This window comes from Rhinatrema bivittatum, chromosome 4 (assembly GCF_901001135.1).
Source record: "Rhinatrema bivittatum chromosome 4, aRhiBiv1.1, whole genome shotgun sequence".
NCBI lineage: Eukaryota > Metazoa > Chordata > Amphibia > Gymnophiona > Rhinatrematidae > Rhinatrema > Rhinatrema bivittatum.
Window position 1 is genome coordinate 371,752,634 of NC_042618.1, and position 27,894 is coordinate 371,780,527.

General features: G+C 42.3%; 1 protein-coding gene across 3 annotated transcripts in view; it reads right to left on the reverse strand.

Moving 5' to 3' along the window:
* Nucleotides 1-4,330: 4,330 nt before the first annotated feature.
* PHF2 (PHD finger protein 2) overlaps nt 4,331-27,894 on the reverse strand; it is a 381,209-nt gene continuing 357,645 nt past the window's right edge. For all 3 annotated transcript variants that reach the window (XM_029600845.1, XM_029600846.1, XM_029600847.1), the window contains 4 exons: nt 27,025-27,120; nt 23,320-23,429; nt 12,117-12,381; nt 4,331-4,719 (listed from right to left, as the gene is read on the reverse strand). In XM_029600845.1, the coding sequence (XP_029456705.1) occupies nt 4,631-4,719; nt 12,117-12,381; nt 23,320-23,429; nt 27,025-27,120 (560 nt within the window). In that variant the 3' untranslated portion in view covers nt 4,331-4,630. The remainder of the gene's footprint in view (nt 4,720-12,116; nt 12,382-23,319; nt 23,430-27,024; nt 27,121-27,894) is intronic.

Here is a 27,894-nt window from a genome sequence, read left to right on the forward strand (position 1 = left end):
AGTAGCTAACCTGAGACCAGAATGGTTTGTGGACCTTAACAATCAGTGTCTGACACACATTTTTGGTCCTATGGCAAAGGTCCTCAGGGAATATGGATATACATATACATTTTCTTCAAGTATCACTTTACGGTTTCCTAGCACTTTTGCTTTCCAGCTGACTGTACGTCAGAAAATGCATCCTTTTATGGCTATCTTATGTCTTATTTAGATTAAAGATTGCAAACTAAAGATGTCCATGCCCCTTTTTTAAAAATTTGAATCCTTGAAGGTGCCTGCTGTTGCTTGCTCATTCATACCTTGAAGTGTATCAGTGTGGTAACAGTGCAGGTTCCTGATGCAAAACAAAAAATACCATGTTTTATCCTATTCATCAGCATAGAAAACTAAGAGCAGTTTGAAATGCAGAGTTCATGCTCAAGTTATATAAAAATAAAATAAACAAGAAAGAATGTGAAAACTTGCTTATGAAGAGATTTTCCATCGCTTTTTCATTTTAACATTTTCGTTTTAAAACTGACCTCACCTTTATCAGTCCATGTCATTTTCAACAGGATAAGTGCCAGGCCTATTCTGCACATTTCTATGGAAGATATTCTACCTCTGGACAGCCTGAACTGGCTTTCCCCCAATACTTTAGAGTTCAATGACAGTAGGGAGGTTTTCATATGTTATTGCTTAGGTTTGATTGTTATAATCTTGAAGGGATCTGGGTCCTGATCACAATGCTGTGTGAGTTTTGTTGTGCTTTTATTTTGTGAACTTATGCAGTTTTTATGAAGTTTATTTATAACTGGATTCCAACTTATTGAGGTAATTTTCAAAAGGACTTAAATCAGTAAGGGGGTCATTTTCAAAAGAGTTACGCATGTAAATGTGACATACTATCGTAGCAATTTTCAAAAGCTATTTACTCGAGTAAAGTGCACTTACTTGAGTAAATCCTATGGACAATTCAATGGCATATATTGTAGCAATTTTGAAAAGCCCACTTACTTGAGTAAAGTGTATTTACTCGAGCAAAAATCAGTTTTGCTCGAGTAAATGCTTTTTAAAATCTACCCCTTAGGGATTTTGAAAACTGCAACTTTTACATGCATAACTCCTTTGAAAATTCACTCCATGGGGCTAAATTTTCAAAAGACTTTATATGGGTAAATGGACTTCTATGTCTGTATGCTACTTTTATGCATGTGTAAGGGATACTCTGATCCCTTAACAATGTGTTTTCCCCTTTTTGTATCAGCATTCGGGACTTGCAGTTTTTTAGACCATCCCTAAAAGTTTCCTTCTCCCAAGACTGGGATTGGACAGCTTAGCCCTATAAATTGGATGTGAGCACATGCAAACGGTAGAGGATATTGGAGTTGAGTAGAAGTTGGAAGAAGTGTTTTGGCAATGGTCCCCTTGCTAGGCTCTCCTTGGCCTAGAGAAGAAATGGGAAAGGAGGTTTTTGTGGAGAGGGTAACTTTTTGGAAGAGAGATTTTTCTTGATGCTGTTTTTTTTTTTTTTTGGGACTTGATCCCATTTTCAGGAGGAACCCCCCCCCCTGCCTGAGGGAAAGAGAGTCTGGGTGTGTTGCTTGCTTCTGCATCCGTCTGGAGAAGCTTTTGATAGAAGTGTTTGGTTGTATTGTTGAAAGTTTTTGGGAATTTGCCATTCCAGGTCTAGAGCTGGAGGGCTATCAGAGAGATCGAGACATGGCCTTTTTGCCAGGAGCCCACTTTCAGTTGCCCAGGAGTGTGGTGTTAAGTTTGCCCCTACCCCATAGGGATTACTGGCTCAGAGAAGGACGACGTGAAGCACAGGCACTGTGAACTTTTTAAATGGGCTGTGCAGTTATTTTTGGTACAATAAATTGTATTTGAACACCACCTCCATTCCTGTGAGCCAGCGGACAGTAAGTATTAACAGTGGAAAGAGACTGAAAGTGAGTTCTCCGTCCCCCCTGCATGCCTTGGGCTCAGGAGGTTAAGCCTCCCCCCACCAAGAAACTCCATGCTCTGGGGTTTGAAAGGACTGGTGCAAGAGAACTGGGACTTAAGACCCGGGTGTCCTCTGCACCAATTCAGCCCGAACACTGACGTAAGGGGCTATACATGTAATTCCTTTGAAAATTCACTCATTAGTTTTTATTGATTCTATGTTGGGTTGGTTCACATGTCTGCATTAAGTTTGTTACTTATTTTTATTGCATCTGTATTGTCAGGCGTTTAACATATGATCTATAATTCATTTTTTAAACTGTATGCCATTTTGAGCAATTTTGAAAAAAATGGATTAAAAATCCAATTAAATAAAGTATTTAAATTAGTTAAAATGTGCTTAAAACATGAAGAAATTTGATGGAATGTGTTAATATTTTTGTTTCCAACTGCTGGTTACATTTATTTAAAAAAAATCAAAATGTACATTTGTAGAATTGTGTTCAGCCTCCAGAGGGCACTTATGTTCCCTTCAGAAACTTGTTTAAAAGTTATGCCAGTACTTTATATTTCTTGTTTAATTTATCTAATCTCTCTCCCTCCAGACTCATCTGCAACATATGAACTTGGCAACAAATAGAACAGATAAGTGGGCAAGCATTAGCATTCCTGACTTGCCACTGGGAGAAAAAGAAGAACTGAATGTATGTAGAACAGAGAATTAAGAATCAACAAAGACCATTATGGAAATACAGAGGTCAGAGCATAGAGCTTTAATGTGAAAAGTCAGCACTGCCAGCTGAATCTTGCCCTGCACTGCTGACTGTGTAATCTTGGGCAACCAATATAATCAGAAAATAATACAGCTGCAAAAAAAAAAAATCACAAAACCCAATTCTATATAAAAACTGAAATATTTTACTTTTTTAAAACTTTGATCTAAGTTTACTTAGATTCCATGGACTTGATACAAGAGCATTTGATTTGAATTGGTAAATAAAACACTGTAATAGATAGCCACAATAAACTTCAGTAGAAATGTACATGTTGCGAAAATAATAATTAAAAAAAAAGAACAGCATGATACCAGGGTTATATTATATAAATGCTCAACAAGAACAGTATACCGTATCTAGGGAAGCTTTAAAAAAACATTGCTCTGGGTAAATCTGGGGCCCTATTAATCTAACATTCCTGGATGATTCTTCACATTCACAACCATGTCCGACAAGAACAATAAAATGATTAGTTAATAAGGCCTCAGTCGTTTCCTGTAGCTGTATTTTTCATAGACATAACTTCCAGGTAATGTGTATATAAACAAAGCTCATAAGAAATTTACAAATATAAAAAGCTACAAACATTAATAAATTACATCATCACAAAACACAGAAACACTTCACAAGGTGCTGTTAAAATAACTGTATCCCCCTCATGATACAAGAATTAAAACTAAGAGCTGGTATTAAATTTGAAGACTGATCTTCAAAATGTGTTTTAAATAGATTTTTTTTTTTGTATTTGATTCTGTATAAGACTTTTTATAAGGCTGCACAAAATCTACTTGTTTTTCAGGCAACACCTATATCCCCTCCTTAAAAAAAAAAGGAAAAAAAAAAACTGAAAAAAGAAAGAGTATTAAACTAAAATATATCAGTTCATCATACTCAGCAAAAAGCTGTGTAAATGTTCATGACATCTATAGAAAGAAATTTCTGAAGATACTTTTATAAAAAAAGAAGGTATTTAAAACGCTATTTACAAGCTACGTTCTATGAAAATATGCCTTAGTAAACACATCTAAAATTAAAATATGGGGTTGCCTGAGAAACAAATTTAACCCCTTAAGTGCTTATGTGCAGACAAGTCATTTAAATTTGCAATAATGCACTCTACACCAAACACTAAAAGAGTAGAGAAAAAAACGTATCCCACTAAATTGTTAACGAGCTGCATTACCATTTTACCAAATATGTGTCTGTGTGCACACAGCCCTATTTTCCAGGTTTAAGTGTTTTATCGGATAAGAACTGTGTTGGATATGAGCACCAAAAACTGTATCTGAAAGACCTTTATCGCCAAGTGCTGCAATTCAACTGACCACAAAAGTAGTGTAGCGTGGTTTCCTGCCACTGCTGCCACAGGTGTCAGTTTACTTGGGTGCGAGAAATCACAAGAGCTTTCGAAAACCATTAGACTCATGCATGGAATTTGGTAAAGATGGAAACAGCGAAGCGTCACCGCTGTATCCACTGACAATCCATGCTTGGCGAATTTTTGAAAGGAGCAGTATGCAGAAAACTGATGATGCACGATGCTCTATAAAAAAAAAAAAAACCAATAAAATCAAATTGCCTTTTCCATTCGTGAACAAGTTAATGGGATGCTTTCTTCCAAACTGGAATGGTCCTCAGTTTTCTCTCAGTCTTTGACCTTTTTTTTTTTTTTTTTTTTAATCAACAAGTCACTCTCAGCAATTTGAGAAAGGACATCTATATTAAAAAATATTTATAGCAGTACTCTGTACACTTTAACTGCTAACAGTTAAAAAGAGTTACTAAAGTGGTGGCAAAAAGTTACTGTACTTTTATTTCCTTCCCTCCCACTAACATGGCGCAGAATACAATGCAGTCCTCGGAGAGCAGAAGAGTTTAGTCTCAGCTCAGGAATTACCAAACTCGCAGAAGTCCCAGCTTTACAAATGTTAAAGCAGTAGTTTGCCATTCCGATGTATTTTCAGAATCTTCCCCAGCCTCTGCTTGGCTGTTGCCATACCCTTTTTAGAGCGTTTTCCTGAAAATTTAATAGAAAAAAAAAAGTGAAAAAAAAAAAAAGAACAGCACGTGTCAAGACTATAAAAGAATAATAAAGGGCTTTGTAGTGTTGGAAGACAGAAGCCACTTCTTGATGCATTTGCTAGAAGGGTAAAGCTATATTTTGCAAGTAATGCATGTGAATGGGGTAAGCATTGTACAATAACTTGCCACAAACAATGTCATAGTGAAATTATAACAGTGGCACTGCACAGCCCACATCCTTGTGAATTATATTGCAAATCATCGAGTCAGGACATTAGGGAGAAATTTCACAGATTATAAATCAACCTTTTAGCATCTTTAGCATGGATTCAGATTATACATGTATGGGCTAGCACTCTGAGCAACTGATGATTTCAATTTTCTTCTCCTTCGCCTCCCAAATACATACATGTCCTAAATGCAGGGCTCAATTATACAAACAAGCAAAATTACAGGAAAAATAGACACAAGAGAAGACAAGGGTGGAAGAAATAGTAATGTCTGATAGCCCAATCCAACATAGTCAAGGCTCAGAAGATGAGAATGTGAGGAAGACACTTGTGGAAGAACGGAGTGGAAAAGAAAGAAGAGAAAAAAAACTGAAGTAGAAAGAGAGGAAGGGAAAGGACAGGAAGGAATCAGAACAGATTCTGGAGAGGGCAACATGAAGGAGAAACTGGTGGGAGGGCATGGTAGATTCTGGAGAAATGGAAAATTAGGTAGTTGGGGAAGGGGCAGAAGGAAAGTCTAAAGAGTGGAGTGGGGCATGCAGTTTAGTTTATTTAGTATTTGAATTGATCATTTTCTTTGAACATAATTAAAACGATTTACAACAATGGGGGCAGTCGGGACCCCGGGCCAACCCCCATCAAATAACAACATAACTCTGGAATAACCACAAAGCTTAAGTTGAATATAATGGCTGCAACTGTTTATTAGATGCCCTAACAAGGAAATCTAATTGTGTACCAAGTCCACATGTTTGTCTACATTTCTTCCAAGGTAGATGCCACCCAGCGAGAGACCATACAACCAACCTAATGGATTGTTCCAAGGACTTGCTTTGCATAAGCCCTTGATAGGTGTTACAGCCCGAGAGGCCCCAGGGTAGGCTGCCACGCAGAAGACCTAGGGGATCCCCTCTGCTGTCTGCCTTTCCATCAGCATGCCCATCAAGGCCCCATCTCTGAGCCTGACATCCTTCCCTATGATGGTTAGTTTGCTGCCGCAGGGCATGGCTCTAGCCACAACTTTGTTTCGTAGGCACCTTCCCTGCTATCTGACTCCACCATTATCATTCTGCCCCAAAATCCTGGACTTGGTCCCCCCAGCGCATCAGGGATAACAGCATAACAATCAAATACTTTCTAAGATAACTTCACCTTACTAATCATGGGAGAGAGGAATGGGGAAGGAGCATGTTCTAGGACGGGATGGAGGAGGAAGAGCCTTTGGAACTGGCAGACTTTAAACCTCCTGACTGCCCGTTCCTTGCACCACATCACTGCGCAGTTCCCTTTGACCAATCCCATGGCCCAGTGCCGGGTCACATTCAGATGATGGCATTGTGCCTGATTCCAGGCCAATCAAGGGGCATCGCGTCATTAACCACCACTAGAGAAGAAGAGGGCTTCAATCCAACCCCCCCCATGCTAGAAGAGTGCCACATGGCTGGCACCATGTTGGAGGAAAGGGGCTTGCCTCCCTGCACGACCCACCCATTCCCGTACATGTGTACATGTGCAGGTAAGGTTACAGGGGGGCCGCCCAACTGGGTGCCTTGGATGCACGTTATTGATGGCACTCGCGCATCCACGCTGAGAGGGCCATCCAGTGCCGGTGCAAGGGTCTTTAGCCACCCTAGACAATGATGGTGTCTCCAATTCTCTGAACTGCATAAAACACCAAACCGCCATACCTCTACCTCCCTGTTGTGTCTCCAGCCTCTCTGCTCTTTTAAAAATGGCTTCCTTACATCTGCTGCCACCGCCCCGCCCACGTCCTACGCCCTAGATGGCCGCTTAGTCCACCTAATGCTCCCACTGGCCCTGGGGCCACTGAAAAGTGGCCCCACCTTCCCTGATTATGATCTTTCAATTAGTTTCAAAATAATAGAATATTCCTTTGTTCAATTTTAGTTCCTGTGGTTACTTTCAGCTCTATTATTGAATTCTATGCTCTAAGGTTGTTGTGTTGTTTCGTAAATAATTTTAGTTACTTTCGAAAGCATTTTTGTATGTAAAACATGATATTAATTTATGGTTATTGTCTGTACTGCCTGTTATCTTTTATACCTGTTATCTGTAAAGCCTGTTGCTAATTATTGTTAATTGTAAACCGCGGTGATGTATATTTTTACGTACTGCGGTATATAAATAAATAAATAAATAAATAAATAAATAAAATAAAAGTAACAATGGTCCAATAAAAACAAAATAAATACATATCAATCATAAAAATAAAATTAAAACAAAATTAAACAACAAAACATATACACATAAATACTTATATTATCCGTTTGTAACTGGAAGTCAATAAACAGAGAATATAGTTCTCGTGTAGTCAAAACAAAAAAAGAGAAAAACAAATAAAATTGGAATAGATTAAACCAATTTATACAGAGAAAGTCGACTATAACATTAGAAGAGAAAGAACCAATATAATGGGGTAATCCTTGAAAGCCCCTAAAAACATGTGTTTTGAAAGCCTTCCTGAATTTTACAGTCTTTCTCAAAACGCAACCTAAGGGGAAGAGAGTTCCAGAGGCTGGGGGCTAGGAATGAAAAACTTAACTCTTGCGTCATTTCAAGTCATTTCTTTAGCAGAAGGAAGGGTAAGCAGCTCCTTTTGAGAGGAATGATGGTTTCTACTACGAAGATAAGGACAGGAGGGTATAACGTGGAAAGGAAAGAAACATAGGGAGGAAGAGAGGGAAATGTCATACGAAAAAAATTCTTGAAAGTATGAAGGAGAAAGGAAGGTCTTGAAAACCATCTGAGAAAAATAAGAAAGGGAAATGGTGAGAAAATGAAGTGGAAGAAAGATTAGGCAGAAAGACAGACAGAACCAGGTAAAAAGAAAACATCATAGCAGAAAGGATATTTCAACTTAGATTGTTGATTTTAAAACCAATAATAATAGAAAATTCTATGTAAACTGTTAATCGTGGATATAAAAAAAATATGATTTTTCCTTTAATTTGAACAATATGGAGATGGTTTTCCTTGGTTTTTCATTGGTTTTCCTCTATTTGCAATATGATTTCCACCCAACCTAGACATAGCCAAAGACTCTGTCCCTTAGTGGAGCAGTGGTTACAACCTTAAACAGCAGTATTATGATTGTATCAGACTTCCAAGAAAGTACTGGGGCAAATCTGCAAAGGGCGGTGGTTACAACCATAAACAGAATTGGTTCAACAGCATCGTGTTTCCAAGAAGGTTGGGATGACCTGCACAGAGAACCATGGTTAAATACGTCAATGGGCATTAGGAGGCTGGATCTCTTTCCTTTTTTAACCACTGCTTCAATAAACTTGGTGGCTGTAGAGTTTATTACAAAATGTGATAAAAAGCAGGAAAAAATGAGGGTTATAATATTTTTTTGAATTAGAGAAATGCCACTGAAAAGCACAATCATTCCACACATTGATTCCATTCAAGAGAGATTACAGAGTAAGAAAACTTTGAGGTTTCACCTCTTTCATAAATCTACATTTTGTATCATTTCAGAAAATATTGGTCATGCTTGTTCAGACACTGAAATCACAGAGAAAAGAGAAGGTGAGTAAACAGCATTTGCCCAGTGAGATGTTTGCTATAAATTATGTTATCTGAAGCTGAACAAAATACGAATCCCAGGGACAGATGAAAATTGTTTCACCCACAACGTTACATTTCCCATAATCCCCCCTTGAACGGGATTATTACTGAGAATTGCTGTAAATTCAAATAATTGCTCCAGTTACAGATCCACACCAAACAGAAAGCACCTTCTGTGCTGAATAAAATGATAAGGTTTACCTAGGTACAGATGAAAGAAGACTATGCTATTGCAAAACACCACAGAACTCCAACGGCCATGGAAGCTGGAAAACACCTTGGCCTTCAAAGGATTAAAATAAAATATAATCCCCTAGGCTCCTCCAATTCCATAACAAGTTCAATGACCTTTCATCTCGCCTACAATGGAAGGGCTTCCCAACTCTGTCTTGGAGACCCCAAAGTCAGTCGGGTTTTCAGGCTATCCACAATGAATATGCATGAGATCAGTTTGCATAAACTGAGTCTCCAGTGTATGCAGATTAAACTCATGCATATTCACTGTGGATATCCTAAAAATCATAAATCTATCTATTGTCACAATTCCAACTGGCTTGACGAACCCCTCAGCCTTACTCTCTCCAACCGTCCCAGGTACCCTCTCTAAAGAAGGCACACGTCTCATCTACAAGAGATCGTGCCATCTCCATTGCTGGTCCCTCATGATGGAATTCACTTCCTTCCTTTCTTCGCCTTGAGCCCTGTTCCGCCAAATTCAAAAAGAAACTAAAGACTTGGCTCTTTAAACAAGCATACCCTGACTAGTCCCCCTCCTCCATCTCCCTTTTCTTCCCCCCATATCAACTGAGCCTGTATAAAGTCGTACTGTTTACTGTATAAAATTTTACTGTTTTTATCCTGTTCCATTATTGTTACATAATGTATTATCATGTATTATATATTCCATTTGCCTTGTTGCTCATTTTCCGGCCCCTTCTGCCTCTTTGTCTGTTTTTTCTCCCATCCCCTTACCTGTTTTTTGTAATTTCCACCTGCTTTTAGTTTTTATGTAAACCGGCATGATGTTCCCAACTAATGTCGGTATATAAAAGCTTTAAATAAATAAATAAATATATCTGACTGGTTCTGGGATCTCCAGGACATATTTATGAAGTCCTATACTCCAGTGTACAATGTGTTTGTTTTTTTGAGGCAGGAGGGCAGAAAATCTAATGGGCAATATTTTTCTGCAAAGTTCAATAATGCATTCTTTCTTTAACTAAGTCACTGACTTCCTAGTATTGTTTGAAGATCTAAGGCACAAGAAAGAAAACATTTCAGATACTATATTAATGCCAGTTAAAGATGAAATTACAGATCACTATTTTCAGAAGTTACAGTTAGCAAGTATTCAAGTCTGAAACTGCAGGTGGTCTGTTGTTTAGACAGACAATCAGCGTTTTCTGCTCCAGATACATGTGTTTTTGGCTGTGGTTTCTTAGGGTAACGGAAATGTAACTTAACATTTTGTCAGCTGCATACTTTATCCTGAATGCCTCCAAAAGAATCACTCGAGCCAAAAAGCAATCTACATAAAACAATATATAACTAACTTTGTAGTGCAAAAGTCTATTTTTTGGTAGAGCAGTAAAGCATGCAGTCTTTTACATATAAAATTATTTATTTTCTTTGCAGTTGTCCTGTAGCAATAAATATAGGGAGTGTTATTTTCAAAGACTGGAAGGTCTAGATATAGGGGTAGATTTTAAAAAAGTGCGCCTTCGCGTAGCCGCGCGTATCTGCTAAAATCCTGGATCGGCGTGCGCAAGGCTGCCGATTTCGTGTAGCCGGCGCGCGCCGAGCCGCGCAGCCTACCTCCGTTCCCTCCAAGGCCGCTCCGAAATCGGAGCGGCCTCGGAGGGAATTCTCTTTCGCCCTCCCCTCACCTTCCCCTCCCTTCCTATACCTAACCCACCCCCCCCCCCGGCCCTGTCTAAACCCCCCCCTACCTTTGTCGGGGGATTTACGCCTCCCGGAGGGAGAAGTAAATCCCCATGCGCCAGCGGGCCGCTAGCGTGCCGAGACGCGACCTGGGGCGGTTCCGGAGGGCGCGGCCACGCCCCCGGGCTTAAACCACGCCCCCGGGCCCGCCCCCAAAACGCCACGCCGATCGGCCCTGCCCCCGACACGCCCCCCTCGAAAAACCCCGGGACTTATGCGAGTCCCGGGGCTCTGCGCGTGCCGGCAGGCCTATGGAACATAGGCGCACCAGCGCGCAAGGCTCTGCTCGCGTAAATCCAGGCGGATTTACGCGAGCAGGGCTTTTAAAATCCGCCCCCCCCTTTTTTACCTGCAAACTTTGCACAAACATTTAATATGAAAGTATACAAACACTTTCGCTTTGAAAATTCTTGAAAAGTACTCATACAAACTCCTCCGCAAAAGTTACACCTGCTTCTGGCATGGTGTAACTTGTGCATGTGGATTTACACATACACACAGAGGCCAGTATCCAAAGGCATTTAGCCGGCTAATGTGTAAGCTATCCAGCTAAAAGAAGAGTTTTGAATATTCCTGGCACTTATCTTTTTGGGGGCATTCTGGGGCAGGGTTGAGTCAGTCAAATAACTTATCTGCCTAATTCCAGTATTTGAAGATAGCCAAATAAGTTATTTGGCTATCTTCAAACATAGCTAAGAGCAGGTCTAAAGTTATCTGAAAATGCTGGGCTAGGATCGCGGTAGCAGCACACCATGATCCCGGCTGAAGATACTGGAGGGGGGTTAGGAGTTGGGGAGGAGGACGGAAGAAGACAGGGGGGGCCTTCATTTGATATAAGGCTTAATTTAGGAAGAGACAAAGGAGGAGGAAGGATGGTGCCGAACACTATTACTTTTATTTTTTATTTGTACCTGCACAAGTTTGGATAGAGGGAGGAGTGCATGGCCAGGCTCCTTTTTTTATATTGATCGGGGGGCAGGTATTTGGGCTGCTAGGCTCATGGACTTTTTTTTTTTTTAAGGCCATCACTACTGAACAGGCTATATTCTTTTGCATATAGCCGGTTAAGGTTAAAGTTATCTAGCCACACAAGGCTGGATAACTTTACAACTACTGTGAAATATTCAGAAGATAGCTGGCTAGGTTTAAAGTTATCTGGCTAAAGGTAGCCGAATAATCAGCGAATTTCAGAGCACACAGTAAAATGCACATTGCAAAACAATTTGTTTAAATATGCGCTAAACAAGTAATTTGAAATACACATTGAGGTCAATATTCAAAAGTCTTTAAACAGATAACTCAAGAGTTATCCTTCTAAATGGCAATTTAGCTGGATAAATTATCTGCTATTTTTTTTTTATATTGGCCTCATATTTTTTAAATCAAAGTAAGCATGTAAATTCAAACTTCACCCGAACTTCAGAACACCTGTCTTTTGAATGCACAAAGGTATGTACAAAATCGAGTTATGGGCATATTTTTTGCACACAGAGACCGGCAAGTTTTCTAAACAAGCATTTAGGAGCATAAAACCACATTTTATGTGGGAATATGGCTTTGAAAATTTGGGCCTTTGGGAGCAATTTCTACAGGGATTTCTGCAGGTTAGGAGCTCAGCACTGAAGGTTACCTTTGGCAGCTGCATTATTCTGTGAAGATATAGAAGGTCTTCTCTGTGTGAGAAACACTCCTGGTGCCATGGCTTGAGACCCTCTGTTTACCTGGGCCACTCCAAATGTGCTTGCCCCTGCAGTATATTCATGGTCTGTTAGACTGCTACCGTGAGACTCCAGCTTCGAGGTTTCAGGAGAACTGCTTTCCTGAGACAGTTTATTTGTGGAGTTGGGTGACAGTTTCTTTTTGGTATTCTTTTTCTTCTTGCTTTTCTGTTCTTCCTGTAATGAAGCACAGAGTTATCACAGCCCTTACAATAGCACAGTTACCACAATGCTGCCACAATATACAGCACCTTTTTGTATCACTGTTGTTCTGACACAGCAATTTCCTTCTGCTCTTTTTGGCTTCCAGCTCAATTGGAATCAAGGTTGGGATCTGACACAGAGAGTCTTCATTCACAACTACCTGGGGATATTGTCCACTACTTTAATTCCCCCACCCCCCAACTTACTTTAGTTCAGCCATTTCAGCCAAAGTCCTCAGTCGGGAGCCATGCATCAGGTCTCCTTTGGGAACCTGACAATTACAGCCTTTAAATCTGGCCACCAGGTGTCACTTTTAAGCAATGACCATGACATCCTCCCCACCAGGCACTGTGAACGCTGCCTCCACAGTATCCCCATATAACCCAGGAAGATCTGAGCCAGGAATGAAACCAGGTCCCTATATATGATAGTGCACAGTACAAGTTCTAGGTGTGGGTTCCTGTTATAAGGTGCAAAGAGGACTATTAGCAAGCAAAAAAAGAAGTAGAAGACAAAGTTCAATTGCAGTGCATAGCCAGGCATTATAGTGTAGTTACTCTTGCGTAACTTGCTTGAAATATATTTCAAAATTGGATGCATGTCAGCAAAGATGTATGGTATCTATATTATCTTTTGGGTATCATTCACTCTTAGAAATTCTTCCATTTTTAGGTATGAATGTTCATATTTCCAAAATTTGTAATGACTACTGGCAGGCTTAGAACACTTACAGGCACTGGTCTGTTTATCATTAAAGCGTCCCTCCTGTGAAATACAGAAATCACTTTGTAACAAAAAGATCGTTGGGTTCCACATCTGTGCCTTCTCTAACTTCAAGTGAATATCTGCTTGGTTTGCTAACTGAAATTACCATTCATGCTCTATTAATGCTCTCAGAAAACAAGAACACATAGTTTTGTCTAAGCCTATCAAATAATTATCAGTACAGGCTGTGATACCATTTATTGGGCCAACATAAAAATGATGTGAAAATGTTGTGTATGAGCTTTTGTGACCACATAGGGACCTACATGACCTTAAAAGCTCAGGCACAGAATTCTCTGTGAACTGTTTAAATATGATGAGAGCTGGAGTCCTTATCATAAATATATAGCTGATACTGTGGCGCTTGATTGAGTGCTCTGTAGTGATTATATTCTTATGCACTATTTTTGTAACCCTCCTATTCTGTAATCTAGGCCTGTTCTCTTTACGTTTGTAAGCTTTATGTACATACATTTTAATAAAGGAAAAACTAGTTTTGCAATAGGAAATCACTAATCCAATTGCACAGTTTTACACTTCAGGGAGAGAAAATGCTTTCTACGAGCTTGTGTAGCCCTAGAGACATCTGGATAAATTTGAACTTTATAACCCCAAAATTTGCTTCCTTATTTTCAAAATATTTCCTGAACACTTTAGCTCTTTATCTTGCTCTAACATAAAGGAAACAAATAAAGTAGTTCTTTTATTAATCATATCAAACGACTCTTCTAAAAAGGTTGACACTCCCACACTAACTGAATTGTCAGCAGTTGAATTATCCAAAATCTCACATTGTATTTCCCCCCACCAGCTCGTCTATGATAATAAAAAATGTTAGAAACGAGGGTACTTCCTTAAGAAATTTTTTAAACATTTCGTGCGGGGACAGCAATCGGGTCTGAGGAAAATTAACCAATCTAAGGTTTCTTGATCGTATTTGATTATCAATACTTTCCAATTCTCTATGCAATACCAAACTTTTATATGCATACTTTGAGAGTTTTGTAATAATTGGTATTTAGAGGTTAACTGGTTCACCACTGATTCTATACTACCTATTTTCATAGCTTGTTCCTCAGTAGTAGCTCTGTTAGTATTTATCAAAGAAGTTAAATGCACATTCATATGAGATACATTCATATCCAGTTTAGTAATTAAACTCCACAGGTCCATCATTGTAACATTAAATGGTGGGTCGGGTTGACTTTGTGCACTTACTATTGTTGCCAATGTTCCTCCCTCGGGGGATGACAAACTGTAGTCTGCAATATAGATGGAGGCACCACCTGGATAGTTCCAGTTCCAGGTGTATTTACTACTATGTCACTATTTGATCTTATTACAGGCAATGGTTGTGGAGGAGAAAGTAGACGTTCGCCAAGACTTAGACTAGTTGAAAAATCATCACTCATACTGTTCTCTACAGGCGTATCAGGCGCCCTGATCACATGGGCGTCCATTGGGCCTTGGGGTATTAGTTTTTTCGGACATGAGGATATTACCTTTGTTTTTCTTTTTCTCCCCATTTCAGGAAACAAACAAAACAAACTAAGCGAACTAAGCCGAACAAAGCCGCGTGCCCCTTCGGAGCACATGGCTTAGGTGACGCGCTGGCGGGGTGCCGCCTGCCTCTGGTTTTATGGGCCGGCGGCCACTCCTCCAGGTCTCAATTCACAGCGAGTTGAAGCTGTGCAGGCAGCTTTCAAAGATGTAATCAACACGTTCAGCGAGGGGGGAGATAAAAAAGCCCAGTCACTTCCCTCTGTCACCTCCGGAGCTCCACCGCTTGTAAGCTTTAATTGTGTAATCTACTGCTATTTAGTTGGATCATGTTTTGTTCACCTCATACTTTATGTTATTGCTCATTTGTGCCATGGAAAACGTCATAAATAAATGCCAGATTGTTGAAGGAAAATTAGGATGGATTTGAAGAAATGGAGAGACATGGAAATTTCTTGTTTAGGAAGGATTCAGGTGATGAAGATGCTGATTCTGCCTAAGTTGTTATTTCTTTTTCTCAACTCCTAACTTTGCTTCCATGTACTTTTTTTCCTTACAGAAACTTTTTCATAAATATATTTGGAAAGGGAGAAAGGTCAGAATTAGGCTTCAAATGTTAGTGTTATCTAAATTGCTGGGAGGAATGGGTTTCCCTGGCTATGTTCCTGTGGTGTTTAAGATGCACTGGCTATGTCTTGAGACATTTGTTCCTTGTCTGCAGTTTTTACCAGCACTTTTTTTTTTGCATCCAGATGATAGGGTTGGGGTACGTGCAGATCACCCTTTTCTCCCTGTAGTAGTGAAAATTTGGCAGACATTTTGTGTGCTGATGAAAATGTACCCCTTTTATTCACCATATACTCCACTATCTGCACTGCAGTTTATCAGAAATATGGGAAGGGCTTTTTGGAGTTTTCCTGTGATGAATTTACTCTCTCAAATTTGCTCAGTTTTTTGCTCATGGAAACATTTTACTGTAGGATGAGGTCTGTCTGGTAGTAGGGCAACAAGTTCCTGTTTTCCAATATTTTCAAAGAAGCAGCTTTGCTACTGTCCCTGAAAGGTGCCCGTTCTTTCTGCATAGGCCTTTGGGTTTTGAGAAAATGCTATTTTAGAAGGGAAAACTCCCAGGGTTCCTCTCTCGCCTGTATAAAATTACTGAAGCTGAAGCCCCAAGGCCCTTCTCATCTCTGTATTAAGGAGGACATTTTGGGGCCAGAAGACCTAACAGTTTTGGGCTGCAGTTTGGAAATATACGTTTCGGTGTTCTATTTCTTTGGATTTGGGCACCATTCAAGTGCAGATTCTATTTTCTCACTCCATACAGACTGAATAAATGGGACAGCAGAGTTGCTTACCTGTAACAGGTATAATACAAGGACAGCAGGATGTCAGTCCTCACACATGGGTGACATTATCAGTTGGAGCCCCGACACGAAAACGTATGTCAAATTATCTAGAACTTTGACTTGCCACACTGCTGGGTCCCTCTTTAGTCTTATAACATGGAATTAGACATAAATCAAACAATAGGAGAAACCCAATTCTCCAGGGTGGTGGGCAGGTTTCGTGAGGACTAACATCCTGCTGTCCTTGGAGAACACCAGTTACAAGTAAGCAACTCTGTTTTCTCTGAGGACAAGCAGGATGGTAGTCCTCACACATGGGTGAATCCCTAGCTACAGGCTGTACCCCAAACTCCCAACCAGGTGCCAAAGGGCACAACAACAATGGTGTTGTTGGTAACAAGAGGGGCGACAGCTGGAATCCAAATAACGGGCCCTAGGCAGAAGAAAGTTGGGTTCTACACCTCAAACAGATTCTGAAGGACAGATTGGCCATCTCTATTGAAACAATAGTGAGATGTGAATGTGAGGAGAGAACTCCATGTCACAGCTTTGCAGATCTCCACAGGGACTGCTCCAGTGGGCCACCAACACTGCCATGGCTCTGACAGAATGAGCGTTGACATGACTCCCAAGATGCAGTCCCGCCTGGGAATAACAGAAGGAGATGCTATCTGCTAGCCAATTCGATAGTGTCTGTTTGGCAACAGCAATGCACAACCTATTTCTATTAAAAGAAACAAAAAGTTGGGTGGACAGTCTATGGGCTTTTGTCCACTCCAAACAGAAGGCTGAGGCTCATTAGCAGTTCAAACTGTGCAGGGTTCGTTCACCTTGGTGCGAATGGAGCCTGGGAAAGAATGTTGGGAAGACATTGAACTGATTAAGATGGAAGTCCTTCATTACCTTAGGCAGGAACTTAGGATCCGTACATAAGACCACCTTGTCATGATAAAACTTAGTGTAAGGTCAATAAGGTGCGCGCTGAGGTGACTGCCACCAAAAATATGACCTTCCAGGTCAGATACTTCAGGTCACAGGTGCACAGAGACTCAAAAGGAGCATTCATCAGCTGAGCTAACACCACGTTGAGGTACAAGACACTGTTGGAGGCCCTAGGGGAGGCTTCAATTGAAGCAGGCCCCGTATAACGCATTCAACTATAGGCTGTACAGAGATGGGCGTACCATCTACACTATGGTGGTATGCGCCAGTTGCACTCAGATGAACGCTAACGGAGTTGGTTTTCAAGCCAGATTTTGATAGGTGTAGAAAGTAATCAGTTTTTGTGTGGGGCAGGAGAATAAATCTAGAGCCTTCTTATCACACCACATGGAAAATCTCCTCACCTTCAGTCCATAGGACATTCTAGTGGAAGGCTTTCTAGAAGTCACCAGATTCGAGACATATCTTCTGAAAGATCAAGTGGTTGCAAAACTAGCCTTTCAACATCCAGGCTGTGAGCGACATGGCCTGAAGGATGGGATGTTTCAACTTGCCTTGATTTTGCATGATGAGATCTGAGGAAGTCCCCAGACTGATCATCCTCTGAATGGACAACTCCTGCAGAAGTGGAAACCAGACCAGTCTTGGCCAATGAGAGGCAATGAGGATCATAGTCCCCTTGTCCTCGCCAAGCTTTCATAGAATCTTTGATACTAATGGAATTGGAGGATATGCATACAGATGACCTTCGTCCCAATGCCAAGCAAAGGCATCTGAGGCTGGTTTGCTGTCTGTCCTGTACAGGAAGCAGAACCAAGCACTTTTCTATTACAAGGGGATGCGAAGAGATCCACGTCCGGCCTTCCCCAGTGGTGGAATATACGATTCCCAACCCCCTGGCCCAGAGACAACTCTTGGGGTCTGAAGGCATGACTCAGTCTTGTCCACTAGCACATTCTCTGTTCTGGCCAGGTACATAGCCCTGAGCACCATCCCATGGGACAGGGCCCATGACCAGATCTGAACCGTTTCCTGACACAGAAGGTACAACTCCGTACCTCTCTACTTGTTGGCATACCACATTGCCACTTGGCTGTCGGTCTGAATCAGGACAACTTTGTTGGACAGCTAATCTCTGAAAGCCCATAGGGTGAACCTGGTCACCATGAGCTCCAGGAAATTGATTTGGCAACAGCGTTCCTGGGCAGACCAGAGACCCTGGATGCTGAGCCCATCTAATTGAGCTCCCCAGCCCAGGGTGGATGTATCCGTGTTTAGGACAATTTGGGTAGGAGGAACTTAGAAAGAAAATCCCCCTTACATATTCAAAAGTACCTGCCACCAGGACAAAGAATCCTGGAGGGGCGAGATGGCTTGGATACGATCCTGGAGGTTCTGCATGGCCTGGTGCCAGTGTGACCTCAGGGTCAATTGGATCTTGCATATCTACAATCGTGCCAAGGGAGTGATGTGAACATTTACGGTCATATGGCCCAACAACCTCAATATGTGCCAAGCTGACACCCGCTGGCTCTGATAAATCTCTGCTGAAATGGTCATCATAGTGATGGCTCTTTGACAAGGCAAGAAGGCCTTGGCCTGAGCCGTGTCTAGCAGGGCTCTTATGAAGTCCAATTGAAGTGACAGACTGAGATGGGACTTTGGGTAGTTGATGACGAATCCTGCTGAATTCAATACTCCGATGGTCAAGCGCATGGACCTGATGGCCCCTGCCTGAGATGTGATCTTGACGAGCCAATTGTCCAGATAAGGGAAAACATGCATCCCCAGCCTGCAGAGGTGCAATGCCACCACAGTCAGGCATTTTGTAAAGACCCGTGGGGCTGATGGGTGCCTAAAAGCAACACCTGATACTGAAATGCTGTTTTCACACCAAGAATTGGAGATATTTCCGGTGACTTGGGAAGATCTCGATATGGTTGTTCACATCCTTCAGATCAAGGGATTTATAAAAGGGGGATCAAGGTGCCCAGGGAAACCATCTTGAACTTTTCATTTTTGATAAATCTGTTCAAGGCTCGTAGGTCTAGGATGGGATGAAGTCCTCCTGTTTTCTTTGGAATCAGGAAGTACCTGGAGTAAAATCCCCACTCTCTTTGCCCTGGTGAAACAGGTCGACCACTCTGGCTGTTAAGAAGGAGGAGAGCTCTGTTAGTAGTACTTCCTGATGCACCACCAGCCCCCAAAATAGACTCAGAGGGCAATTTAGTGGGGCATCCAATAGGTACAATTGATATCCTTGACAGGCGATAGAAAGAAGGCAATGATCTTAGGTTATACTGGGCCATTGTTTGCAAAGTACCGCAGCCTGTCTCTAACTGGCGGATCCATTGTCCCGGGTACGGGTAACTGGACTATGCTCCCTACTACCCTGCCAAAACCCTGTCCCTGGATTTGACTGAGGCGCCGGCTGGGCCTTGGGAGCTCTCTGCTGCCTGGGACAGCTGCGGGAGCCCTGATGCTGCTGACAGGAGCAAGGGGGCAGAGGATAGTACTTCATCTGGTGAAAGAAAGACTTCTTCTATCCCAATCTCACCGATCTAGCAGAGGAGAATAGGTCCAGAGTGCTGGTGGAGAGTTGTTGGAAGGTTTCATGGTGGTCCCAGAGCTGGGCCACCGCATCCCTCACCCTATCTCCAAGGAGATTCTCCCCAGTACATAGCATGTCAGCGAGTCTTTCCTGTACTTCTGGTTGGAGATTCAAGGCCCGCAGCGATACCATTCTGCGGGTGCCGATTCCTACTGCAGAGACCCTCAATGCCATTTCAAATGCATCGTAAGTCACACGGTCCTTGTGTTTTCCGCACTCCAGGCCCTTATGCTCCAGTGACATGATGGTGTCCTGCTGCTGCTGAGGCAACTGCTTGGCCCCCTCCTGCACCTGCTTCCAGATGTCCCACAAGTACTGGCTCATGTAGAGCTGATAGGAAGCTATGAGGGCAATGAGCATGACTCCCTGAAAAACCTTTCTCCCAAGAGCGTCCATTGTCTGTGATTCTTCATCAAATCTGGGAGACTTCTGGATGAGGAAAACCCTGTCAGCCTTCTTATTCATGGGAGGTATTGTGAAGGGGTGCTCCCGCATCCTCAGCCTTAACTTCTTAAGGATGTCATGCACCAGAACCGCCACATCCTCCTTAGGAGGCTCCACGAACTGGAGGATTTCAAGCATTTTGTGCCTGGCATCCTCCTCTGTCAGCAACTGAAAAGGGATGGTCCCCACCATCGCCTGCACCAAACCTTTCAAAGGTCAAGTCCTCAAGTGGAGTCTTCCTTCGTTCCTCTGGAGGAGAAAGGTCTGAGGGGAGACCCTCAGACCCATCAGTGGAAGACCCTGTAGTGTCAACCCCAGCAGTCACAGGGGCCCTCATTCTCATTGACATTGACAGGGGATGAGGCCCTGGGTGCGTGGCCGTTGTCCAGAGGTGCAGGCACCAGGTGGGACTAGATGGGGGGGGGGGCTGCAGGCCTCGGTGTCTCAGCCAGCCTAGGTGGAGCTTCCTCCTCTGAGGAACCAGCCATGACCATCTATTTGGCAGGGGGAAGCTGTGGTGCCCCAATGGGTACCAATGCCAACCCAGGAACCAATGCCAGCTGGGTGAGTATTGCATCAATGAGCACTTGGAGCTTCTCCAACAAGGACAGTGCCAGCTCCGGTGCTATCGGTGCCACAGGACTGATGTCCCACATTGCCTACTCAACTGCCAGCTGTACTCGCCATTCAAGCTCTTCCTCAAACGTTGCTGATGCCAACACTGATTGGGACGAAGGAGGGGTGACCAGATCCTCTTCAGAACCGAGAGGAGGATCGGTGCTTGGCATCTACACCAGTGAAGACTGTCGCGGACCCTTGGCACCAATGGAGAACTGGCTCTCCTCGATGCATGGTTGCTTCGGGGGCATCACAGCATGAGGTGGTGCATCCCCGTGCCCGGCACTGTGCATCAACGGAGACCAATGCCGATGCTTCTTCGCCTTCCCTCAATACTTGGCACGTCCCACCCTGGAGCCAAGGCTAATGATGAAGAGCCCGATGATGGCTGGTCTCTGGCGCCCCTATCAGCTGAGAGCACCGACAGTCCTGCCGATGTCAATGGCTTGGTATCAATTGGTGCGACTATGTGGACCTTCAATGCCGATGAGGCCTATTGCTCAGTCTTCTTCAACCCAAGGCACTCCATCTTGTCGAGATGAAGAAGATGTTCTTTTGGGTCATCTGGGCGCATTTGCGGCAACCCCAGTCGTCATGCAATGCCCACAGGCAGAAAACACATTCATCAAGAGAGTCTGCGATGGGCATGGTCCTCGGGCACAGAGGGCATCGTTTAAATCTGGAAGCAGTCATAACGGGATGAAATAAATGGGAAGCAAGCTGAAAATTGATGGCGACAGGCATCAATGGCCAGCAGGCACTGAAGCACCACTGCCACGGGGAATTGACCATGAAAGGAAACTTACCATTAAACATTAAAAACCCTTACTAGGAATGCTACGGGGAGGACAGCAAAGGACCCGATGTCGAACGCAGGCAAAAAAAATCTTAGACATTGTCAGTAGAATGAACTAAAGTAATGAACAATGTAAAGTGTATTATGGCAACTTACTGACTAATAAGTTGAGATAATTGAAGTGGAACTTTCGTAAGACAAACTATTGCCCTGACCGCTAATTAACTTGTAGCTGATGTTGTGTTAACCTAGAACATGTAGAGATCTAAATTATGAACATTGACCATAAATATGATTATTGTTGCTTTTTATAAACCATTGTGATCTTCTTTTGGAACGACGGTATACAAAATGCCTAAATAAATAAATAAAATAAATACATTAAAGCGAAAAAATGGAAGTTTTCCAAAAGAGGCCAAAAAAGCCAAAAGTGAGCTCACAAACTGCAATGGTGCAGTTCCGTGGAAAAAGAGAGACTGAAGAGCAACCCCACGAGGACATGTGGTATAGGGCATGTTGGGTATACCCAGTGTGGCAAGTCAAAGTTCTAGAAACTTTAACATAAGTTTTGTTTCGGGGCTTCATTTGATGATGTCACCCTTGTGTGAGGACTACCATACTGCTTGTCCTTGCAGAATCCTCTATCTCCCCACTTTGCTGGAAGATCTGTGGTCAGGTGGATTTCTTTTTACATTTGTGGTGGAAGTGCCCTCTGATTCAGGTTTACTGGAGAGATATCCATTGTTGCATTTCTAGGATTGTTAATTTAGATATATTTTGTAAAATTGCTAGGTTTCTGCTAGGGAGGGTTTCAAGATATCCTTTCTAAAAATGATACTGTTTAAAGCAGTGGTCCCCAACCCTGTCCTGGGGGCCCACAAGCCAGTCGGGTTTTCAAGATATCCACAATGAATATGCATGAGAGAAAATTTGCATGTTATGGAGGCAGTGCATGCAAATTTTCTTTCATGCATATTCATTATGGATATCCTGAAAACCCGACTGGCTAGTGGGTCCCCAGGACAGAGTTCGGGACCACTGGTTTAAAGAAAAGCAAAGCTTATTACTGGTGGCATGCAGCATGATAGCCAGGTGCTGGAAAAAGCCCTCCCCTCCTATGAGACTTGAATGATTGAGTAAAGTGTGGGATATTGCTTGCATGGAAAAAATGACTTGGGAGCTACGAGTTAAATCAGAGAGATTAACTGACTTCTGGGCTCGATCTCCAGGCCGGAGGGACCCATAGCTGTTATTTTGTTCTTGGTTTTACTCCTGGCTCTATGTAGATTTTTTTTGTTTGGAACTGGGTATGTGCAGTTTCTATTAATGTTCACTTTTTTCTCTTTTTGTTTGAACTTCAGAGTGGGAGAGTAGGGGATCTTTTTTGCTCTATTTGCCTATGAGTTATTTGGTTTCTTGTGCTGCTATAATTCGCTGATGTTCATTAATAGTGTGTTTTTTCTCTTTCTATTGAGTTCTAGATTTGGCTTTCCCTTTTGGTTAATTGTGCTTTTTGTACTTTTGTGCTATTTGTGGTAGTAATTAAAGTTTGTTTCCTGAAACCTTTTGAGATAAAAAAAAAAGGCATTCCTAGTGAGGGGAAGAATTGGGGGATGATTAAGACAGAAAGAGAGACTGCCTGGGTAAAACCGGCTACATAGTATGCATGATATGAGTCCCTGCACCTTTGCAACTAGTTGGTCTACTCAAAATTGTTCCAATGGGACATCAGTGTTATATCACACCAGAGTCTTTTTGCTAAATATTTTTTGGAGAAGGCTATGCATACTTTGATTATGTCACTGTAAATACATTGCTAGTGGAAAAATAATGAGAAAGGTGACTTCAGAATGCACTGTATTTGCAAGGTTTGGGAGGAGACTCACCTGTTGAGATAATTTAGCAGCAGCTGCTGCCAGTCCAGTTTCAATGGAGGCAACTCTTGTCCCCTCTCGAATGGGTCGGTCCTGTCGAGGAACTGAAGGACCAACTCTTGCTAAAGGAACATATTCAGTAAAGAAATGTTACAGGTAAGCAACAAATACAAAGGTCTCTAAATACAATTACCTCATTCCTCTGCTCATTTTACACTGCCACCTTGACTCTGCAAGTACATTCAGAGATGGTAACTTTCAAAGCAGCGCATGGACACACGTTTGCGTTTTTGCCAGCCCACACCCAAGGACATGGCAATTTTATAATATACGCATGTATACATGCACATGTTATAAAATAGCCTGGCTGCACACACGTGCGTCCAACAAAATGCATTTCTACCACGTACGTGGGGAAATTTGAAAAGGATGTGCGCCGACACTATTGCCTGTTTTACCAGTTCCTCCCCAGTTCGCCCGGTTACCAGTTAGGCGCTCCAAACCCCCCCCCTGGTTTGATAACCTGTACAGCCCCTAATTACCCCAGACCCAAAATGGCTTGTTATTTTTATTTTTTTTACGTGGCAGGGGACCTCGGCACACGCCGGATCGTGTAAGTATTTATGTGCAAATTTCTGGCAAAAGTCCCAAAACTCCCATGTACCGCCCATGCCCTGCCCCTTTCTGAGAAGTTCTCAGGTGTGCGTGCAGTGGCATTTACATGCTTATCCGGGAGGATTTTAAAATCCACTCAGCGCTCGTGGCCCTGACATATTTGCGCATCCCCTAATTTGAAATGCAAGACTTCTAATAAGATTCTCTGAATTAAAACTTAACTAGCAAACTTTTCATCAACCTGTCCCAACCCTTAGCTTACCATTTCCTATGACAAATTACACACTTTAAGGGGGATTATTAATTAGGGGATACATGAATATGTCCGGTTTGCGCATGCCAAGCAGATTTTAAAAGCTGCCAAGAGTTCTTTATTCCCTTGCAGGGAATACTCTTCCCTTCATTTTCCCCAATGAGCCCTAACCAGTACATTTGGCTCCGGAAGTTACTCAATGATCGATATAACCCATCCAGAAGAAACACCCTAAAGTCACAGAGAAAATAACTTTTTACTAAAACACCAGCTGAGAAATCATTTAACATGGCCATATACTTTGGTTGTCTAGGTTTAAATCTCAATTTAAATTAAATAATTACTGCAAATCATGTGTCCGTCTATTTTATATCTCATCCCCCCCAATGTACCTAGTTTGGTAATTGCAGTAACAATCTTTGGCAGGGAGGCCATGCATTAGAAAACCCTGCAAATATGTGCTCTGAATCCAGTCACTGGGTATCACCCTTGAGCAATGCCCATGACTCCCTCCCTCCTTCCTGAGGGTTGTGGACATAACCTCTACACCTAGTCCCAGCTTCCTCAGGCAGCAGAAAACCTAACTTGGGGTGGGGGATTGAGGGATCAAAAGGGGGACCTTCTGCATGACAGTTAACAGCACTGCCACTGAGCCATGGGGCCAGCCTGCAAATCAGTGTTTAAGGGAATCATATAAAGACTGATCCAGCAGTAAACAGATAGCCTCCATAATGGTAAAATCTGTGTGTATAAAGTATTTTCAAAGCAAAATTATGGGCCGGATTTTAAAAGGTTTACGCGCGACGGGCCTATTTTAAAAAGGCCCGGCGATGCGCATAAAACCCGGGACTTTACTAAAGGGGCGGTCTGGGGGCGGGGCAGTCTGGGGGCGTGGCCAGAGGCCTCCGCATGGCCGACTGCTGGCTTGCGCAACTTACTTCAGCCCCAGGGCTGAAGTACGTTTTGAAACAAAAAGAAGAAAAAGGAAAAGGTAGGGGAAAAAGGGCAGGGGAGGTATGGGAAGGGAAGGTGGGGTGGGGGGATAGGGAACAGGGGAAGGCAGCGATTCTCAGTGCGGGCTCGGCACGCACAAGGTGCACAATTATGCACCCCCATGCGCGCGCCGACCCCCAATTTTATAACATGCGCACGCATGTTATAAATCGGGCGTACATGTGTGCGTGCCTGGTAGCGCAGGCACATGTACGCCACGCGCGCTCCTTTTAAAATCTACTCCTAAGTGCATACGTTCATTTTGAATATCGTTAGGTAACTGAGCTAGTACATGCCCAAATTACTGTACACATAATTATACCTGTTCCAAGTAGGGAGTAACTTGTGCAGAGTAAATTTATTTAAGTCACAACTCCATCCCCTGGAACTCTCTTCAGTGAGCCTCTCCATGAGTGTGTGGTATTTTAACGTGTACTGGATCCGGGTCAATTTTAGAACAGCTATTTACATGCATAAAACTGGGTTTTATGCGCACAAATGGTTTGAAAGTGACCCACAAAGTGTGTTGCTCAACATCATCCAACAAAGACATAGTATGACAATATTAGTGTTTACACAAAAGGCCCATTTCAAATCTTTTATAGGGCCTTTGATTTGATAGTAGCTGTAGAATGGTCTTATTGCCTAGCTGAGGTTTGTCCAGTAAACAAACTTTGATATGCAACAGACTAAAAGCTTAAGAAAGGTCTGAGTGTGACTATGTGTTTTACGATGTATATCAAAATCCTAGAAAATCATCATATGAAAGCAGGGGGAGGGGGAAGCAGTCTATGGCCCCTTGTGTATCTGAAGCATTGGTAAAACATAGTGGGGTAGATTTTAAAAGGTTGCGCACGGGCGTACATGTGTGCGCGCTACCCGGCGCACGCACATGTACACCCAATTTTATAACTTGTGCTCGCAAGTTATAAAATCCAGGGTCAGCCCGCGTAAGGGGGTACACAATTGTGCACCATGCGCGTGCTGAGCCGCGCAGCCTTCCCCATTCCCTACCCCCACCCCACCTTCCCTTCCCCTACCTCCCCCGCCCTTTTCTCCCTACCTTTTTTTTCTTTTTTTATCTCCAAACTTACTTCAGCCCTGCGGCTGAAGTAAATTGCGCGCGCCAGCCGACTGCCGGCACGTGATCCCCGGCACAGCAGCAAATATGGCCACTGTGCCGGGAGCCTGACCCCGCCCCGCCCCCTCCCTGCCCCTTTTTGTAATCCCCGGGACTTATACACGTCCTGGGGCTTTATGCGCGTCGCCGGGCCCTTTTAAAATAGGCCCGGTGTGCGCAACCTTTTGAAAATCCAGCCCAGTGGGTACGCACTATGTGGAATGGACAGCACAAAAAGACTGGCACAGTTCTTATCTTTCTTTGGTATTTAACCTTGATGTGTTTTATTCATCTTTCATTCATAATTAGATTAAAAAATATTACTACAAAGGTTTCCATAAAGGTAAGTAATCTTTTAAACTAACCCATGCATTGACTGTAAAAAGCTTTTATTGCTATTGAAATATATTGTAAGAACACACTGAACTGCTGAAAACTTTAATTCCAGAGCAGATTTAAACTTTGCACAAAACTAATATAAAGCCATATCTGGAAGGGAGGGGTGGAGGGTAAAAGGGATATTTAGCATAAAAGACAAATACAAAACTGACATGCAATATTCCATTTTTAAGTCCTTAGAAATTCCCAAAAATGTATGTAAAACTCCTCTCACTTCCCCGAAAAACAGACGGCAGAAGCAACTGACTTCTAATACTTTTTTCTTTAAAAATAGTGGATTATTTTCCAAGCATTGGTAGGGTGACTGCTATGTCTAGCTGAAATGTTATGGACTTACCCGTCGGACTGTAAGGAGCATCATCCGAGCTTTTCCTTTTTTTCGATCGTGATTTGAATACTGGGTTATCTTCATCTGATTCTAGGGAGGGATACACTAGCAAAACAAGATGAGAAATACTACTTTAACCAACTAGATGGTCAATATCCAAAAGCCTTAGTGTGGGTAACTTTAGAGTTATGTGCAATAAAGCTGAGTTTTGAATATTTTCCCTTCACCGACCACATAAACTTTGTGTGCATAACATTTATTTGGACAGAAAGGGGCATCAATGGAGTTGTTTTGGGGGTAGGGACTAAAATTTAGCCAGTGAAAGTACATATTGAGTATTCTCTGGTTAAAGTTAAATGCACAATTCTTATTGGAAAAATAAGAGTCCTAATTATACCCAGCTAAAGTTATGCACAGTACTTTATCCAAATATATTCAGTGGGTGACTTGTGTGCACAAGTTCTGTTGAATATATGGGACAAGTTACACACCAAGGGGTACATTTTCAAAAGGATTTACACGTGTAAATGTAACTACTATTGTACTAATTTTCAAAAGCCCACTTACACGGACTGGTAAAGTGCATTTATACAAGTAAAACCCTATTTTACGTGTGTAAATGCTTTTGAAAATCAGACCCATAGCTTTCCCCAGACAAATTTGCTGCTCACTGCTTCACTGAATATTAACCTCTACATATTTAAAACAGACACAGTTTCTTCATATTAAGTTCACTTAAGACAGAATATACCAAGCACTTACTCTCTTGGGTCTGTTTGTTCTTCTCTCAATGTCATTTTGAAATTTATTTTCTCTTTTTCAAAAATATTTTTTTATAGCTTTGTAACTTACATAAAGCAAATAATTATGCTATAAATT